The 18,697-nt window shown below is 48.1% G+C and overlaps 1 protein-coding gene across 5 annotated transcripts; it reads left to right on the top strand.

Annotated features, from left to right (window-relative positions):
- The first annotated feature begins 44 nt into the window (after nucleotides 1-44).
- Zdhhc23 (zDHHC palmitoyltransferase 23) lies at nucleotides 45-17,145 on the top strand. Of its 5 annotated transcripts, none has more exons than XM_075963168.1 (5): nucleotides 45-264; nucleotides 707-884; nucleotides 6,380-7,090; nucleotides 8,666-8,833; nucleotides 14,910-17,145. In XM_075963168.1, exons 3-5 carry the CDS (start codon nucleotides 6,399-6,401, stop codon nucleotides 15,175-15,177), a joined length of 1,128 nt encoding a protein of 375 aa, XP_075819283.1. In that variant the 5' UTR covers nucleotides 45-264; nucleotides 707-884; nucleotides 6,380-6,398; the 3' UTR covers nucleotides 15,178-17,145. The 5 variants fall into 5 exon arrangements, with proteins under 5 accessions (XP_075819283.1, XP_075819273.1, XP_075819265.1 ...); XM_075963158.1 differs by having other exon boundaries at nucleotides 45-424; nucleotides 707-969; nucleotides 8,777-8,833; XM_075963150.1 differs by having other exon boundaries at nucleotides 46-264; nucleotides 707-969.
- The last annotated feature ends 1,552 nt before the right edge of the window (nucleotides 17,146-18,697 follow it).

The following is an 18,697-nucleotide window of genomic DNA, read 5'->3' as shown; positions in this document are numbered from 1 at the left end:
GCGGGGGAGGGGCCTCGTGGGCAGGCGGCGCACGTGCGGGGCGGCGGGATCCCGGCGCCGGGGGCGGGGCACCCGGAAGCGCGCGCCGACCTGCGGAGCGGCGGCCGGGGGCGACTGGCTCGCAAGGCGGCGTGCGCACACCGGCGGTGCAGACAGGTGGGCGACTCCACCCTGCACATCGGAGCCGGCGGTGCTGGGTCCCCGACGCAGCCGCGCCCAGAGGAGCCGGTCCTCCTCCCGGTCCCCGCCTCCGTCGGAGGGCAGGTAACTTCTCAGCCAAGGTCATTCTCCAGGCCCGCCCACGCCCTCGGAGCGCTGGTTCAGAGCGGGCTGGACGGAGACCTCGGAGCTGCCGGGGACTCCTGGCAGCCCGGGGCGGGTGGATGGTTGAAGCGCCGAGGCGTCGCTGCCTGCACCTGCGAGGGTGAGTTTCCACGGCGCACAGCCTCGGGGTGGGGACCGCCCGGCTCTACCCAGCCGGCACCCGCAGGTGAACTGGGCCGCCCTAGCCCTGCTGTCCCGGGCCGCGTGGTCGGCTGTCGCCATGGGAACGGTTGGTACCCAGGTGCTTCTGGGCTAGGAAGGGAGGTAAAGATACTCAGAGCCCCAGGAGTCAAGGAGCCCCCTTTCAGGCCACGCGGAGTCGGGAAAACCAGATGGAAACAGGACCCCTCCCCCTCCTTTCTTTTCATTTTTTATTGCTCAGGCGTTGGCGTTAATCACAAGCGAGGATGTGTTTACAGGATGTGAGCTGAGTTGTTGCCACCTTTGCCTTCTGAGAGCTTCTGATGGCTCATGGTGACAGGTGCAAACACTGAAGGGCAGGATGAAGCCAGTAAAAAAAAAGAAAACCGAAGAACCTGAGTTGGAGCCCCTGTGCTGCTGTGAGTATATTGATCGAAACGGGGAAAAGAACCACGTGGCTGCTTGTTTGTGTGATTGTCAAGACCTCGATGAAGGCTGTGACAGGTAAGCATACAGTTTTCAGATGCTGACCCAACTGCTGCTGTTGAGATGTACCGTGTATTCTTTCAGGTTTGCCTTCCAGAGTGCTAGAATTTGCTCTTGGTTCTATTCCAAAGGATCGAAAATAGAGAATAGTTTTTGATGTCGTGTGAGGATTTTGTAAAAATGAGGTAGGTAGCAGTCCACGGCTGTCCAGTTCAGTTCTCGAGGACTTGAACAGTTTTCTTCTTACAGGATGAGCATGGGAGAACACGCAGAACAAGGGAGAGCAGGCAAATTAAATGTGTTAAATAAAGAGCACAAACCAGCCCAACTGCAAGTTTAAATGAACAATCCAGGAAGTTGTTACATTTCCAGTGGTCTTAGTGGAGCCCATGAAAGGCATCATTCCCGCTAGGTCACGTGGGTCTTGGAGGCTGAAAGATTGTTTTCTGCTCTTGGTTCACCCCTTGTTTCCAGGGAGAAAGGTCATGTATGCCCCACAGAGAGGACTGTTTTATGTAAGCAACAATACCATCTTGACTGTACTGTTGTCTTATCTTTGGCCTTTACTTTCACCAGGATCTCATCGATGGAACTTGCTATCTAGAGGGAGACTTTTTAGCGTTAGTGAAAACCATTTTGTATCAAGCGACAGTGAACTGGTTTTCACCATTTTTTTTCTAAATCTTTATTTTTAAACGTCTACTTATGGAAAGCATGATGTGCGAGGAAGAGGGGTGTTGGGGACACACTTTTCCCAGAAGCAGCCCCTTTTGCTTACAGAGTCACTGTAGGTTGTTAGTCTAGCCATGAAAACGCTCTCCCTGGGGACCACAGCACTCTCCTGTCAAGCTTCACTCTTAAGCCCATAACCTCTTTATAATTGTTCCTTGTCTTTTTCTATAGTCTTTTTAAATAGGTAGCCTTAAATATAGTTTCTTTAGACTTAGTCTGAAATCCATACTGAGAAAATAGAGCACTTTGCACTAATGGCTGGAGAAACTGTCACTCAGGGCTGTGGCTTCTCCATTAACTTTGCTGACTCTTGGTCTCTTCTGGCCCTCGAGGCCTGGAGACAGCTGTGCTTCCCGCTTCCCCCTGACCCTGCTGCTCTGTAACTCCAGGTCATCATCTCCCACTCACTTTACGGTTTAGACCTGCTCAAAAGAACTGTCTAAAGTTATTTTTGCATAGCCTACCGTAACGTTCTTGCTTGTCTTAGTCCACTTAGGCTGCTGCGACCAAATCCTCCAGAGTGGGTACAGATGGTAGATGAGGAAGCCTGCAGTTCTGGAGGTGGAGAAATCCAAGGTCAAAGGTGCTGGCAGATTTAGTATCTGGTGTGAACCCTCCTCCTCATAGATGGCATCATCTTGCTACATCCCCACATGGCAAAAGGGATGGATGACCCGCCTGCCTTGATCTTCTTTTGTGTGGCTGTTAATCTCATTCCTGCTCCACCCTGTTGACTTCATCACTTCCTAAGAGCCCTACCTCTTAATAAGATCCTATAATAAGATGTGGATTAGGTTTGAACTAAATGAACTTTAGTGGGCCACAGATATTTAAATCTTAGCAGTCTACCTCTGGTCCCACCAATGAGTACCTTTACAATCTAAAGACGTTCCTTACATCCCAACAGCCTCAAATATTTAATTGTGCAAGTGTCGGCATAGACATGTTAAGTCTGGACAGTGGTCTGAGTGGCTCTAACTCATACAGTGTCCTTCAGCTTCGGGCCTGTGGGTAACAGGCTGTGGGCAGGGAGGCAAAGAGCACTTCCTGCTGCTGCAGAGGACCAAGGTTCAATTCCCGCTATCCACATGACAGCTTACAGCTGCCTATAATTCCAGTCCCAAGGGATCCAACACCTCCTCTGACCTCAGTGGTCACGAGGCACACACGATACACATATATACATGCAGGCAAAACACATGTACACATAAACAGAGAAGAGATAACAGTTACGTACTTTGAAAACACAATAGTGAGACATTCATTGAAAAGACATTTCCATGGCAAAAAAATGAGAAATGGGAAATGGGAAAGAAAAAGGGGAGGACAGGTCCCATTCCCACAGGGCAAATGACAAGTCTTTTTCTGTTTGTTTTTTTTGGAGACAGGGTTTTTCTTTGTAACAACACAAGTCTTAACTATAACCCTACCTTCCAGACACACAGATCTGAAAGTTGGGCTCCTGAGGGTGCAGCTCACGACGCAGCTCTCATGGGTCAGAGTCTTGTTCCTGCACAGGGATGGTGTGCTGCTAGATCCACCATTCTGGGGTCTTGGTCAGTTATTAGCCTGTAGCTTTACCAGGCATTGCCTAGTGAGGTTCTGTGCCGTGGTCCCAGGCCCATGAATACACAAGACAACACCCTAGTGAGGACTTTGTGGGGTGAATCCACTCTGTGGCACTTCTTAGCCTTGGCCTTGATGCTCTCTGGAATATTCTTTGACACTTACATGCATATAACCATGTCCCCACAACTCCTGTATTCTGTGAGGCTGTAGAATTGGGAACATACGATGCCACCCAAGTTTACCATTGGTGTCCTTGAGAGTAGTGGCCGCTGCAATCTCCACTGTACCTGGCTTTTCAGGAACCACACCTGGGGTTTCTGTAAGACACTACACCAGACTGTAGGAAGCAGAGACTTTATGTGACTACCAGTGAGCCCTGAGATTTCAGGGGTGTTCTGAGCCACTTGCTCTCAAACCATGGTGCCCTCAAGGCCCAAGCATTCTAAGTTTATGATAGGAATACCACCGCAGTCTCAACTGCTTTAAGGGTCATCCTCCCATTGTCTTGATTAACAGCACAGGGCTGAGCCATTGTCATCTGATGATGGACTCTTTCACACAGGCTTTCCCAGCTGTTATTGTGAGCTGCCATGTGGGTGCTGGGAACTGAACCAGGGTCCTCTAGAAGAGCAGTTAGTGTTCCTAACCACTGAGCCATCTTTCCAGCCCCCTCAGTTGTTATTGTATAAACAAGCCAAGAAGGCTGAGAACTTTCCAGATCTTGAGGTGCTGTTTGCCCTTTGGTTTTCCATTGTGTCTTTTGCTTTGGTTTTGTTTGTCTGTTGGTTTTCTGAGACATTTCCAAGACAGTGTTTCTCTGTGTAGCCGTGGCTATCTTGGAACTTGCTCTGTAGACCAGGCTGGCCTCGAACTCACAGAGATCATCCTGCCTCTGCATGTGCCACCACTGCCTGGTTGTAAACATTATGTCTGTAAGGTCAGTGTATGTGTCTCATGTGTTGTATGTGGATGTACACGTGTGGGCTCCTTGTGGACAGTGGTTGGTATTAGGTGTCTTTCTGAGTTGTTTTTCTGCCGTATTTTTTCAGACAGTGCCTCTCACTGAGCCTAGGCTTCCTCAGTTGGCCAGACTAGCTGACCAGCAATCTCCAGGAATCTCCTGTCTGCAGCTGCCTGCCCAGCAGCACTAGGAATATAAGCTCACACAACCATGCCTCTCTGTTTTTATAATGTATGTGCCTGTATAGCCATATATGTCCCATGGTTTTTATGCATAGGTCAGAAGACAACCTGCCAGAGTTGGTTTTCTCCTTCTACCCTGTGGACCCTTGTAGTATGGAGGTCGCTTGTGTTTTTCCCGGCTGCCCAGACTCCCGAAATAACCCCATAGAAACTGTATTAATTAAATCACTGGCCTATTAGATCTAACTTCTTGTTGGCTAGCTTTTACATCTTAATTTAACCCATTTCCATTATTTTATATTTTACCATGAGGCTCGTGGCTTACCGGCAAGGTTATAGCATGTTTGTCTCTGGCAGTGGCTCCATGGCTTCTCTCAACTCTGCCTTCTCCCAGCATTCAGTTTAGTTTTCCCTGCCTAGCTCTGTTCTACCCTATCGCAGGCCCAAAACCAATGGTATTCACAGCATACAGAGGAGGATCCCACATCAGACCCTGAGAGTGAACTCAAGTCATCTGCCATGGTGGCAAGCACCCTTATCCGCTGGGTCATCTTGCTAGCCCCTTGTCCAGATTTTCACATGGGTGCTGGGAATTCAAACTCAGCCCTCTTGCTGTCATGCAAATACTTTGTCAACTGAAGTTACCCTTATTAGCCCCTAAAGTCACCATTATTATTATTATTAATTATTGCTTGTGTATGTATTTATGTGTAGCTGAAGGTGTGTCAGATGTCTTATGCTATAGATCCACCACCCTAATTTTTGAAACAAGTTTTCTTCACTGAATCTGGAGCTCACTGACTGGATAGAGTGTATAGCCAGTAAGCTCTGGAGGTCCACCTCCTTAGTGCTGGGGTTACAAACATATACCATCACACCTGCCTTTTTACACGGGTACCGGGAATCTAAACCCATGTCCTCATGTTTGTATGGCAAGCGCTTTGCCCACTGAGCCACCTCCCAGCCTCTCATATGAACGTAAGCATCCAAGAGAAACTGTGCAGAAACCCTGGACACTTTGATTAGAGGTTTCTATCAATATTCAGTCCCATTACCCTTCCACAAAACTCTAGGACACGAAGCCATCTGCTTCATACATGGTGCGTTCGTGCCACGTCTTCATGCGGTGAAATCAATAGGCTCCTTTGGCCTCCTTTATAAAGGGTCTAATCCCATTCATGAGGACTCCTGTCATGACCAAATCACCTCTTACAAGACCACCCCCCTGAAGGCCTCACTGTATTGTTGACTCTGACCTTAAGTTGCCTGGATCAGTAATCCTCCTGCCTCAGGCCTTCATGCACCTGTAAATAAAGGTGTGAGCCACCATGCCCACCAGCCTCATCACCTCGTGCTCATGTGTTGAGGATTAGGTTTTAAAAGTGGAGCATTTAAACAGCAGCCCGCCTAGCTGTGCAGAGTCAGCAGACACAGTTCTTTTTAGTCCCTGCTTATGTGGCCACCTGTTTGTCACAGCCTGGTTCCTCCGGGGCGCAGGGCAGGCTTTGAGCTGCATCCGTTTCTCTTGGCTGCAACACCGCCTTCCTTCTTTACCAGCTGACCAGGCTAAGTACAGACCACACCGTTCCGCTAAGCCCCTTTGGTGTCCGTCCCCTGGGCTTTTCCAAGTTCATTGGAAGAGCACTGCCACTTACATAATACTTTTTGAATTTTCACTGTCAACTTTTACAAAAAGATTCATTTGAGTGTCTGCCCACCCACTCGGGTCTAGACATTTGTGTGGAATATGTGCATATACCTGTGTATTTAAGGAAGAATGCTGGTTGTTACAGTTATAAACATTATCTTCCTATTCTAAAAAAATAAATGATACTTGAATCTGAAAAGCTTGGCTTAGCAGCGAGGGAATGAAATGTTGGCTTTTGCTGTTCTATCATTTATGCTGCTGTTTGACATCTGGGGCCCTGTAGTTTTTAATTCACCAAATCCCTGTGAAGCACATTGTTCTGCTCTCTCTGAATAGATGGCTTACCTGTAAATCAATGCGGCCAGAGACTTGCGAAAGAATCACAGATACGATTTCTGATCGCCTCCGAATTCCTTGGCTCAGAGGAGCCAGAAAAGTTAATATTAGCATCGTCCCTCCACTCGTGCTTTTGCCAGTTTTCCTTCACGTGGCTTCCTGGCATTTCCTGCTGGGGGTGGTGGTTCTGACCTCCCTTCCCGTGCTGGCGCTCTGGTACTACTACCTCACTCACAGAAGGAAAGAGCAGACACTGTTTTTCCTCAGCCTTGGACTATTCTCACTGGGTTACATGTACTATGTGTTCCTGCGGGAAGTGGTCCCCAAAGGGCGGGTAGGGCCCACCCAGCTGGCTCTCCTTACCTTCGGGTTATTCCTAATACTCTTAGCCTTGTACCGAGCCAAGAAGGATCCAGGCTACCTCAGCAATCCAGCTTGCAGTGACAAATGCCCCAGCAACAGCCAAATCGAATGCCCGATCAAAAAAGGGCAAGAGAAGACCAAAGGGTTCCCTGGAACAGATCCCTCAGGGAGCCTCAACAACCGCACGCTGAAGGATGATATTAAGGGCTCCTCCAGGGTGGCACTTGACAGCCCTGCCAAGGTGAAGGAGGACTGGTGTGCCAAGTGTCAGCTAGTACGGCCCGCCCGGGCATGGCATTGCCGGATATGTGGCATCTGTGTAAGGAGAATGGATCATCATTGTGTCTGGTATGTTGGAAAAATCTGGAAGCTCTGAAAATAAGTTCATAGGCTACCCATATTTGCTCTTCCTCTGTGCTGTCCTGAAACGTCTCTTTCCCCAGTTTTACACCTTGTAGATATTTGTAGGCTGTGAGGATGTTCCCGCTTAGTCACCAGGTTCCTGAGTTTCACAGATTTAGTCCCTTCAATTTCCTGAAGGGATGAGCAGAAAAACTTTGGGAGTGGCTCCCCACCCTCCCCCTTTTCCTTCCAGTTTTTTTTTTTTTTTGGTGGATTGAAAAAAGAAGAATAATTTATCAGGGGCTGTGGAGATGGCTAAGTTCATAGAATCCTTGCTATGCAAGCATGAGGACCCGGGGTCCCTCAGCATCCGAATACAAAGGCCATGTGCTTTCAATCCCAGCACTGGGAAGGCAGAGGCAGGAAGATCACTGGGGCTTGCAGGCCATCCCGTCTAGCTGGATTAGCAAGTTTTTGGTTCCATGAGAGACCCTGACTCAAATAATATGGTGGAGAATGTTTGAGGAAGACACCAACATCAACCTCTGTTTCCACACGCAAGTGTACACACGTACATGCTCATCTATGAGCGCACGTGGTTCCTGTTTCCAGGTGACTACTGTTTTCTGGCTGTACATCCTTAATCATTTTTTTGCAAACAGGGATTTCCATACAGCATTGTAGTTGAGGTCTTATCAGATATCCCTTAATTGGTTTTCTGCCTGGAGATAGACTTTGTTTTGTACCTTCAAGCTGGCTGGGACTTGTCTTTAGGTGTAAAGGGTTGTTTTTAGTTTAACACATGCACTTTTCATTTATCCCCAATGGGTGCTTGTGCATGCAAGTGTGTTGGCCATTTCTAGATCCTCGTTTGTAGAATCTGAAACCTCTGGCCACTGAGCATCCTGCTTGGGCAGAAGAGAGCTGACCTGTGTACCCTGCCTTCACAGAGGCCATGACATAGGGCCTTTTTTTTTTTTTTAACCCAACCTGCTTCCTAATATCCTGTTCTCCATGCTGCGCACAGTTTTAACTGCACCGAGTCCTTTTGTTGCTCTCATGCACGGTGAACAGTTTCCAGTTTTGTGTAATGTTTCTGACTGCACCTTTAAAGTTTTCATACTGCTTAGTCTCAACTTTCCTCATATCTGGGTGATCGACCTCACTTATTAATATTTAGGATCAGGGCTTAGGGGTACAGCCCAATGGTAGAGTATTTGCCTAATATGCACAGTGAACCAGGTTCAACCCCCAGTACTACATAAAAACCCATATGTGCCTATGTATGTATGTTTATGTGTGTATAAGCACTATATTTTAGATGGGTAGATTTACTAGCTGGGTTCTGCTTTTTTGATTAGTCATGGCTTCAGACTAAGGGATAATGGTTCTACTTTTCCATAGAGAATATAAGACTTTGTCACACAGCAGACAGGGTTTTATTTCCCTAAACTGAAACCTAAGATGACTTAGGGTTTCATAACTGAACGTCCTACTGTCTCTATTTTAAAGGCTTTCTTGTATATCGTGTGGGTTATATGAGACATTTTCAAATGTGTTTTTCCCCTCTGCTGTTTTGAGGATAAACAGCTGCGTTGGAGAATCAAATCATCAAGCATTTATACTTGCCCTTTTGATCTTCTTGCTCACTTCGGTGTATGGGATATCGCTGACCTTGAACACCATTTGTAGGGACAGAAGCCTCTTTACAGCCCTCTTCTACTGTCCTGGAGTTTACGCAAATTACAGGTAAGTTATAGAACACTCTGTTAAGAGGGTCAGTGAGGAGGAAAAATTTTTGTTGCCAGAAACAGGCCATTATTTGCTCTTAAGTTAGCTGTTTTCAGTCAAGCATAGGGCAGGCTTTGGAGATGCTGGACATCCCTAAAATTGCCATCAAAGCTATGCAGTGGTGATGGGTGTGTTCTAGGTGATCAACAGAGCTGTGCAGTGGTAATGGGTGTGTTCTAGGTGATCAACAAAGCTGTGCAGTGGTGATGGGTGTGTTCTAGGTGATCAACAGAGCTGTGCAGTGGTGATGGGTGTGTTCTAGGTGATTCACAAAGCTGTGCAGTGGTGATGGGTGTGTTCTAGGTGATCAACAAAGCTGTGCAGTGGTGATGGGTGTGTTCTAGGTGATCAACAGAGCTGTGCAGTGGTGATGGGTGTGTTCTAGGTGATCAACAGAGCTGTGCAGTGGTGATGGGTGTGTTCTAGGTGATCAACAGAGCTGTGCAGTGGTGATGGGTGTGTTCTAGGTGATCAACAAAGCTGTGCAGTGGTGATGGGTGTGTTCTAGGTGATTCACAAAGCTGTGCAGTGGTGATGGGTGTGTTCTAGGTGATGAACAGAGCTGTGCAGTGGTGATGGGTGTGTTCTAGGTGATCAACAGAGCTGTGCAGTGGTGATGGGTGTGTTCTAGGATGATCAACAGAGCTGTGCAGTGGTGATGGGTGTGTTCTAGGTGATCAACAGAGCTGTGCAGTGGTGATGGGTGTGTTCTAGGTGATCAACAGAGCTGTGCAGTGGTGATGGGTGTGTTCTAGGATGATCAACAAAGCTGTGCAGTGGTGATGGGTGTGTTCTAGGTGATCAACAGAGCTGTGCAGTGGTGATGGGTGTGTTCTAGGTGATCAACAGAGCTGTGCAGTGGTGATGGGTGTGTTCTAGGTGATCAACAGAGCTGTGCAGTGGTGATGGGCGTGTTCTAGGTGATCAACAAAGCTGTGCAGTGGTGATGGGTGTGTTCTAGGATGATCAACAGAGCTGTGCAGTGGTGATGGGTGTGTTCTAGGATGATCAACAGAGCTGTGCAGTGGTGATGGGTGTGTTCTAGGATGATCAACAGAGCTGTGCAGTGGTGATGGGTGTGTTCTAGGTGATCAACAGAGCTGTGCAGTGGTGATGGGTGTGTTCTAGGATGATCAACAAAGCTGTGCAGTGGTGATGGGTGTGTTCTAGGATGATCAACAGAGCTGTGCAGTGGTGATGGGTGTGTTCTAGGTGATCAACAGAGCTGTGCAGTGGTGATGGGTGTGTTCTAGGTGATCAACAGAGCTGTGCAGTGGTGATGGGTGTGTTCTAGGTGATCAACAGAGTTGTGCAGTGGTGATGGGTGTGTTCTAGGATGATCAACAAAGCTGTGCAGTGGTGATGGGTGTGTTCTAGGTGATCAACAAAGCTGTGCAGTGGTGATGGGTGTGTCCTAGGTGATCAACAGAGTTGTGCCGTGGTGATGGGTGTGTTCTAGGTGATCAACAAAGCTGTGCAGTGGTGATGGGTGTGTTCTAGGTGATCAACAGAGCTGTGCAGTGGTGATGGGTGTGTTCTAGGTGATCAACAGAGCTGTGCAGTGGTGATGGGTGTGTTCTAGGATGATCAACAGAGCTGTGCAGTGGTGATGGGTGTGTTCTAGGATGATCAACAGAGCTGTGCAGTGGTGATGGGTGTGTTCTAGGATGATCAACAGAGCTGTGCAGTGGTGATGGGTGTGTTCTAGGTGATCAACACAGCTGTGCAGTGGTGATGGGTGTGTTCTAGGATGATCAACAAAGCTGTGCAGTGGTGATGGGTGTGTCCTAGGTGATCAACAGAGTTGTGCCGTGGTGATGGGTGTGTTCTAGGTGATCAACAAAGCTGTGCAGTGGTGATGGGTGTGTTCTAGGTGATCAACAGAGCTGTGCAGTGGTGATGGGTGTGTTCTAGGTGATCAACAGAGCTGTGCAGTGGTGATGGGTGTGTTCTAGGTGATCAACAGAGCTGTGCAGTGGTGATGGGTGTGTTCTAGGTGATTCACAAAGCTGTGAAGTGGTGATGGGTGTGTCCTAGGTGATCAACAGAGCTGTGCAGTGGTGATGGATGTGTCCTAGGTGATCAACAAAGCTGTGCAGTGGTGATGGGTGTGTTCTAGGTGATCAACAGAGTTGTGCAGTGGTGATGGGTGTGTTCTAGGTGATCAACAGAGCTGTGCAGTGGTGATGGGTGTGTTCTGGGATGATCAACAGAGCTGTGCAGTGGTGATGGGTGTGTTCTAGGATGATCAACAGAGTTGTGCAGTGGTGATGGGTGTGTTCTGGGATGATATAAACAAAGCTGTGCAGTGGTGATGGGTGTGTTCTAGGTGATAAACAGAGTTGTGCAGTGGTGATGGGTGTGTTCTAGGATGATCAACAGAGCTGTGCAGTGGTGATGGGTGTGTTCTAGGTGATTCACAAAGCTGTGCAGTGGTGATGGGTGTGTCCTAGGTGATCAACAAAGCTGTGCAGTGGTGATGGGTGTGTTCTAGGTGATCAACAGAGCTGTGCAGTGGTGATGGGTGTGTTCTAGGATGATCAACAGAGCTGTGCAGTGGTGATGGTGTGTTCTAGGTGATCAACAGAGCTGTGCAGTGGTGATGGGTGTGTTCTAGGTGATCAACAGAGTTGTGCAGTGGTGATGGGTGTGTTCTAGGTGATCAACAGAGCTGTGCAGTGGTGATGGGTGTGTTCTAGGTGATCAACAGAGCTGTGCAGTGGTGATGGGCGTGTTCTAGGTGATCAACAAAGCTGTGCAGTGTTGATGGGTGTGTTCTAGGATGATCAACAGAGTTGTGCAGTGGTGATGGGTGTGTTCTAGGTGATCAACAAAGCTGTGCAGTGTTGATGGGTGTGTTCTAGGTGATCAACAGAGTTGTGCAGTGGTGATGGGTGTGTTCTAGGTGATCAACAAAGCTGTGCAGTGGTGATGGGTGTGTTCTAGGTGATCAACAAAGCTGTGCAGTGGTGGATGGGTGTGTTCTAGGTGATTCACAAAGCTGTGCAGTGGTGATGGGTGTGTTCTAGGATGATCAACAAAGCTGTGCAGTGGTGATGGGTGTGTTCTAGGTGATCAACAGAGCTGTGCAGTGGTGATGGGTGTGTTCTAGGTGATCAACAAAGCTGTGCAGTGGTGATGGGTGTGTTCTAGGTGATTCACAAAGCTGTGCAGTGGTGATGGGTGTGTTCTAGGATGATCAACAGAGCTGTGCAGTGGTGATGGGTGTGTTCTAGGTGATCAACAAAGCTGTGCAGTGGTGATGGGTGTGTTCTAGGTGATTCACAAAGCTGTGCAGTGGTGATGGGTGTGTTCTAGGTGATTCACAAAGCTGTGCAGTGGTGATGGGTGTGTTCTAGGTGATCAACAAAGCTGTGCAGTGGTGGATGGGTGTGTTCTAGGTGATCAACAAAGCTGTGCAGTGGTGATGGGTGTGTTCTAGGTGATCAACAGAGCTGTGCAGTGGTGATGGGTGTGTTCTAGGTGATCAACAAAGCTGTGCAGTGGTGATGGGTGTGTTCTAGGTGATCAACAGAGCTGTGCAGTGGTGATGGGTGTGTTCTGGGATGATCAACAGAGCTGTGCAGTGGTGATGGGTGTTTTCTAGGTGATCAACAAAGCTGTGCAGTGGTGATGGGTGTGTTCTAGGATGATCAACAAAGCTGTGCAGTGGTGATGGGTGTGTTCTAGGTGATCAACAGAGCTGTGCAGTGGTGATGGGTGTGTTCTAGGTGATCAACAAAGCTGTGCAGTGGTGATGGGTGTGTTCTAGGTGATTCACAAAGCTGTGCAGTGGTGATGGGTGTGTTCTAGGATGATCAACAGAGCTGTGCAGTGGTGATGGGTGTGTTCTAGGTGATCAACAAAGCTGTGCAGTGGTGATGGGTGTGTTCTAGGTGATTCACAAAGCTGTGCAGTGGTGATGGGTGTGTTCTAGGTGATCAACAAAGCTGTGCAGTGGTGATGGGTGTGTTCTAGGTGATCAACAGAGCTGTGCAGTGGTGATGGGTGTGTTCTAGGTGATCAACAGAGCTGTGCAGTGGTGATGGGTGTGTTCTAGGTGATCAACAGAGCTGTGCCGTGGTGATGGGTGTGTTCTAGGTGATTCACAAAGCTGTGCAGTGGTGATGGGTGTGTTCTAGGTGATTCACAAAGCTGTGCAGTGGTGATGGGTTTGTTCTAGGTGATCAACAGAGCTGTGCAGTGGTGATGGGTGTGTTCTAGGTGATCAACAGAGCTGTGCAGTGGTGATGGGTGTGTTCTAGGTGATCAACAAAGCTGTGCAGTGGTGATGGGTGTGTTCTAGGTGATTCACAAAGCTGTGCAGTGGTGATGGGTGTGTTCTGGGATGATGTCAGAAGCATCATTGATGGCATATACCTTTAATCCGAGCACTTGGGGGCTGAAGCAGGTGCATATCTCAAGAGTTCAAGGACAGCTTGTTCTACAAATCACATTCCAAGACAGCCAGGGCTACATAGAGAGACCCTGTCTCAACAGGCAAACAAACAGGCTTTGGCTTTACCAGGAACTCCCGCAGCTGAGAAGTTTCTGTGTGCCTTAGGTTGTAGCTGGATCCTTTGGAGAGTTGCTCATATCTCTGTAACCTTTCTCTTCTCTCTAACCTCTCATGGTTTGTTCACCACTCATGATTACTGTGTTTTCTAGGTCAAGGTTCCCCAGGCATCATTAGGGGGGAACCCATTTATAAACTGTGCAGATTTCCATGCTCATGTTTGTCCTGCTCCTCCCACCCGCACACATGAAGGCCTCTCACTTCCATCCCCCCACACCAAGGGTGCTCCTTGCCCATACTGTTTGTTCCTTCCCCCTTCCCTCAGCATGGGCGCTCTATGGCCTCTGGTTTGGTTCTTTTCTTCCTTCTCACTCCTTGTTCTCAGAGCAGCTTCTGCTTCTGCTACCCAGACACCCTGTGTGTTGTTAGTTCTCATTAGTCTTTGCAGAGATCAGAGCTCCCTACTCTAGGTTTGGACATTGCAGGTATTTTAGAGAGATTATTAGCCCTCTCTCCTTGTGGTAACTTTCTACTTTAGACATATGGATAGTCACTGTGAAATTCTTGGCCAACACAAGGGTGAGAAGTAATGCAAAGTGTCTGTTTGCTTCGTGGGGTGAAGGAGGTGCCCAGTCCCACCATTATGTCTCACCCCACTTTATGTGGTGATTGCTGTCCCCTCAGCTCATGGTGAACTTTCAGATTTGTAATCTGTGAGGTCCTGTTTAGCTTCACACATGAAGAGTCTGTGGTTTCTTCCCAGCTAACTCTTCACCGTGCATGTGTAAATGAACATGGCCTGATCTTTGATTATTCTGAGAGACAGCCCCCAGCCTATAGTTTGTGAATGAGCCTTGAAGATGTTTTCCTACCCTGTGTGATTTAGTTTGAAATATTAGGTTCCTATAGCTCTTTTTTTATTTTTGAAATTTTTTATTTAATTTACAAATGTCAAGTATGTGTGGCTGCTCACAGAGGCCAGAAGGGGGCATACAAGTCCCTAGAACCAGAGTCACAGGTGGTTTGAGCTAACTTACTAGGGTGCTGGGAACTGACCTCATGTTTTCTGGAAGCGCAGCAAGCACTCTGAAACCCTGTGCCATTGCTCCAGCCTGGCTCCTACATATACATAAAGGGCTGTTAATGTTGAGAGTTGTCCTTGTAGTACTCAGTTAGCACTAGACTGTAGACAGAACATAGCCCTGTTCTTAGATTTCTTTCTCCAACTTCCTAGAGCACAGCAGTAATGACCTCCTGGAACCTCTATTTCCTCCTGAGTTAGACACAGCTTAGGAATTGCTCATTTATTCAACAAGTGCTACAAAGTATAATGAAACAGCCTTTGCTAAATATAACATGCTGGGAAACTATGTACTAAGAATTCAAAGGAAAATCTAAAAGGTTCAACTGGGCATTGGCATTCTGAAGCTACTGTGATATCCTCTAATCAGAGGAGAAAATGCTCAGGTCCTTACTAAAGAGTACAGATGTTCAGAAAGGCTTCCTTCTCCAACGCAGCTCGGCTCTGTCCTTCACCTGTGTGTGGTACTCCGTGATCATCACTGCGGGCATGGCCTACATCTTCCTCATCCAGTTGATAAACATCAGCTACAATGTGACCGAGAGGGAAGTCCAGCAGGCCCTTCGGCAGAAGACGGGCCGCCGGCTCCTCTGTGGGCTCATCGTGGACACAGGCCAGTACAACAGGGGCTTCCTGCGCAATTGGTACCAGTTCTCCACCCTGGGCGCACACACTGCCCACGCCCCTGCTGAGGACATTGTCTGAAGTGCCTTCCGTGCAGCCTGAGGGATACTCCTTTCTCTGTCCTGTCCCTTTCACACTTCGGTATCCACGAAGGGTTCATCTTCATCACCGTCTTCTCAGACGTGTAGGGCCGTGCTCAGGTTTGAAGACAGGACTGAAGAAAAGGTCATTTCCTCTGACTTCATAACTTAAGGGATATTGATACTGAAGCTGCAGGCGTGGAGCCGTTCCTTTCCAGTCACCAGAAGCTGCCAGGGATGTGCGTTACTCAGGCACAGGCCAGTAGAAGGAGTTTCTGCCCATTCATCTGAGGAGGAGTGTTCATAGGATAGTTCCTAGTCCTCCTCTCAGTTCTTAAGAGCCATATGACCCCTTGGTAGAGCGGCTTTCCCGAGTCTCAGGTTCCTCTGATGGGGGCCTCTGCTGCCTAGCTACCTCCTGGAGCAGCCATGAGGGCCATCTGAGGAAGGCCGTGAAGCAGCCTGTAGATCAGAACATTGAAGCCAATATTATTAAGACAATCGGTGTGTACAGTTATAGAAGTTCTTAGTGACAGACCTTGTCCTCAGGACCGGGGGTGACAAGAGGCTCGATGCTGGTCATCTCGTCTTACTATCTACGCTGTGTGCAGTGCGCAGCAGTTTAAGTGGCGAGTGTTTGCTGATGGATCATTTTAGATTTACTCTAATGCTAACAAACATTAATTTCTTTCCTCCTTCCCATGTCACCTGGTGAGGTGCTAGCACACTGGTGGGTGATGGCGGCTGGACGGGAGGAGACTGTCCTGGGAGAACATGCTACCCCCCTCCTGCCTAGGGAGGCTGATTAATATCAAGGGCTTGATTTTTTATTATTGTTCGTGTATATCTAGTGCTGTAGGTTTATAGCACACAATGGGAACATGCGCCTGGCATGAGCTCTTGGGGTGACTGACAGCTTCCCACATCCACATTGCTGCTTGCTCCCCCTTCCCTACTGAAAGTGTCTAGGAGAGAAGAACCGGTATGTGCGCTTTCTGACAATGGACACCTGACTGCTCTTCCTAACTCCCGATGCTGCGCTGCTTCTCTGTGTCCCTCCCAGAGCTGGAACGTAGGAAAGACTGTGTGTTCCCGCAGAACGCGCTGTCTTTCTGCTCCTTCTTGACGTCTTTGGTTTTTACACATGTACTGTTCTGGGATCCCAGATCAAAGATAATTTCTGAGACCTTAAATTTGCCTTGGCCTTGTTGCTCAGAGATGGGAAACAGTGCTGCATTTTCCCCTTTGTGCCTGCTTGTGAGCGTTGAGAGGAAATACCACCACCTCTGAATTAGCCCTGTCCTTTGCAGCAGGGGCCACCCTTAGATCACCACTAGCCAGGGTTCTCCTGAAGACAGGCGCCACATTTTCATCCAGGGTTGTCATTGCTCTCCCCAGAGATCTATTGTTAACCAACACTAGACTCCATATTCTACTGGGGTTCACCAGAGAGAGCCTGGGGGTGTTTGCAGTTTCTTCAGCGATGCCTGTCCCTGGCATAGAGTCAGACACTCATTTAGAATGAAAGTTGGCTTGGATACAACTAATTTCTGTGTGGGTTTTAGGTAAGAGAGATGGTAGTAATGTCAGACAGTCTATGTGGGCAGAAATTGGTAGTTTTCATGTCTCTTGAATGCCAGGTATATAGCCAACTCTGAATGTCTGGCTGCTGCCAACATTTATAGAAATCATATAGTCAGTATTTGTAGCCTGCCTCGTTTCCGGCAGCAGTGTAGATGTGATGGTGAGTGCTGCAGCAAGACCCGTCACTGGGAGAGTGGGGATGACCACTGCCTTCCTCAGTTTGCCATCAAGGGCCAGTTCCCCGCCTGCTGTTGGGAGGACTCATTTTCGGCTCTTTGGCTCACTGGAATGAAATGAAGATGCTTAGGTTTTCTTTTTAGATTTTCTTTTATGTGTGTGTGTGTGTGTGTGTGTGTGTGTGTGTGTGTGTGTGTGTGTGTGTGTGTGAAGGCCAGAAGAGCTCTCTTAGAGCTGGAGTTACACGCATCTGTGAGCTGCCTGCTGTGGGTGCTGAGAACTAAACTTGGCTCCTCCGGAAGAGCGCCTGTGCTGCTAACTGCTGAGTCACCTCTCTAGCCCCGAGTTTAAGTTCCTGGTGAACTGATGGGAGGGTTTCAGGAAGTCAACCCTGTGAGAAGATCCTTGTTTTGTGGATCTTTCAGCCTTCCCATTCACTCTTCCCTACTGAAAGTGTCTAGGAGAGAAGAACTGGGTTTGTGCGCTTTCCGACAGTGGACACCTGACTGCTCTTCCTAACTCCTGATGCTGAGCTGGAACATAGGAAAGACTGTATGTTCCTGCAGAATGTGCTGTCTTTCTGGCAGAGATGGGAGATTAATATGAGGAAAACTCCCTCTTGATGTGTTTGGTTTTTACACACATACTGTTCTGGGATCCCAAAGATCAAAGGTCATTTGTGAGACCTTAAATTTGCCTTGGCCTTGTTGCTTCATAGAGGGGAAGCAGGAAATACATACTCAGCCTTCTGAAGGGCTTGTTTTTAGGAGACATTACACCAGGGGCTGTCTATAAGCATCTTCTGCTAGGCCCCAGGGTAGCTTTGGCATATTGTAGTAATAGGAGCAGCGGGGCTGCATCCCTGGCACCCAGCCACCCACATGGCTAGCTTATGCCCCGAAATAATTACATGGAAACTGTATTCTTTTAAACACTGCCTGGCCCATTAGTTCCAGCCTCTTATTGGCTAGCTCTTACATATCGATCTAACCCATTTCTAATATCCCTGTAACACCACAAGGTGTCTTACCAGGGAAGATCTTAACCTGCGTCTGTGTCCGGTAGGAGAATCATGGCAACACCTTGACTCAGCTTCTTTCTCCCAGCATTCTGTTCTGTTTACTCTGCCTACCTAATTTTATGTCCTATTAAAGGGCCAAGGCAGTCTCTTTATTTAACCAATGAAATTAACACAAAACAGAAGACTCTCCCCCATCAGCATATATTCTTAGACTTTTGAGCTTTCTTATGATTGCCACTTGTTGGTGGGATTCTGTTGTAGGCATTGGTATTCTCCACTAAAATGAAGCCCTAGATGTATTTCAGGGACAGTGCTGTCTGTTTGTTTCTTCAGCCACATGGCTGTCTAGGAGATTGTAAACCTCTGCTCTCCGAGTGGCGCTTTCCTTTGGTGAACGCATTGCTTGCCGTCTACCTAGAAGGAAGATGCTGAAAACTTCTCTTATGCAATAGTCCTCGATACTTCTAATATTTTTAGCAAGAGGAAACTTTGTATACCAGAACCTTCCACTGCCAGAAAACACAACGCCAGTAAGAGCCTGTGTAATGCTGATATCTGCCCAACAGACTTACTTCCTTTGGTAGGACATCTGCTTTTTATAGAAAGCTCAACCGACAGAAGCAAAAAGCTGTAGACGCAGAGCTTCACCCTCAAAGTTTAGAAGAAACGTTCTGTGCACTCACCCATCTCTTTAAACCAGCTGAGTGGGCTTCTGTGACTTCACTTTCTGTTAGCCATA

The sequence above is a fragment of the Microtus pennsylvanicus genome, chromosome 1 (genome assembly GCF_037038515.1).
Source record: "Microtus pennsylvanicus isolate mMicPen1 chromosome 1, mMicPen1.hap1, whole genome shotgun sequence".
Lineage (NCBI taxonomy): Eukaryota > Metazoa > Chordata > Mammalia > Rodentia > Cricetidae > Microtus > Microtus pennsylvanicus.
Note: the sequence above shows the minus strand (reverse complement) of the source record. Positions and strands in the feature narration are given on the sequence as shown.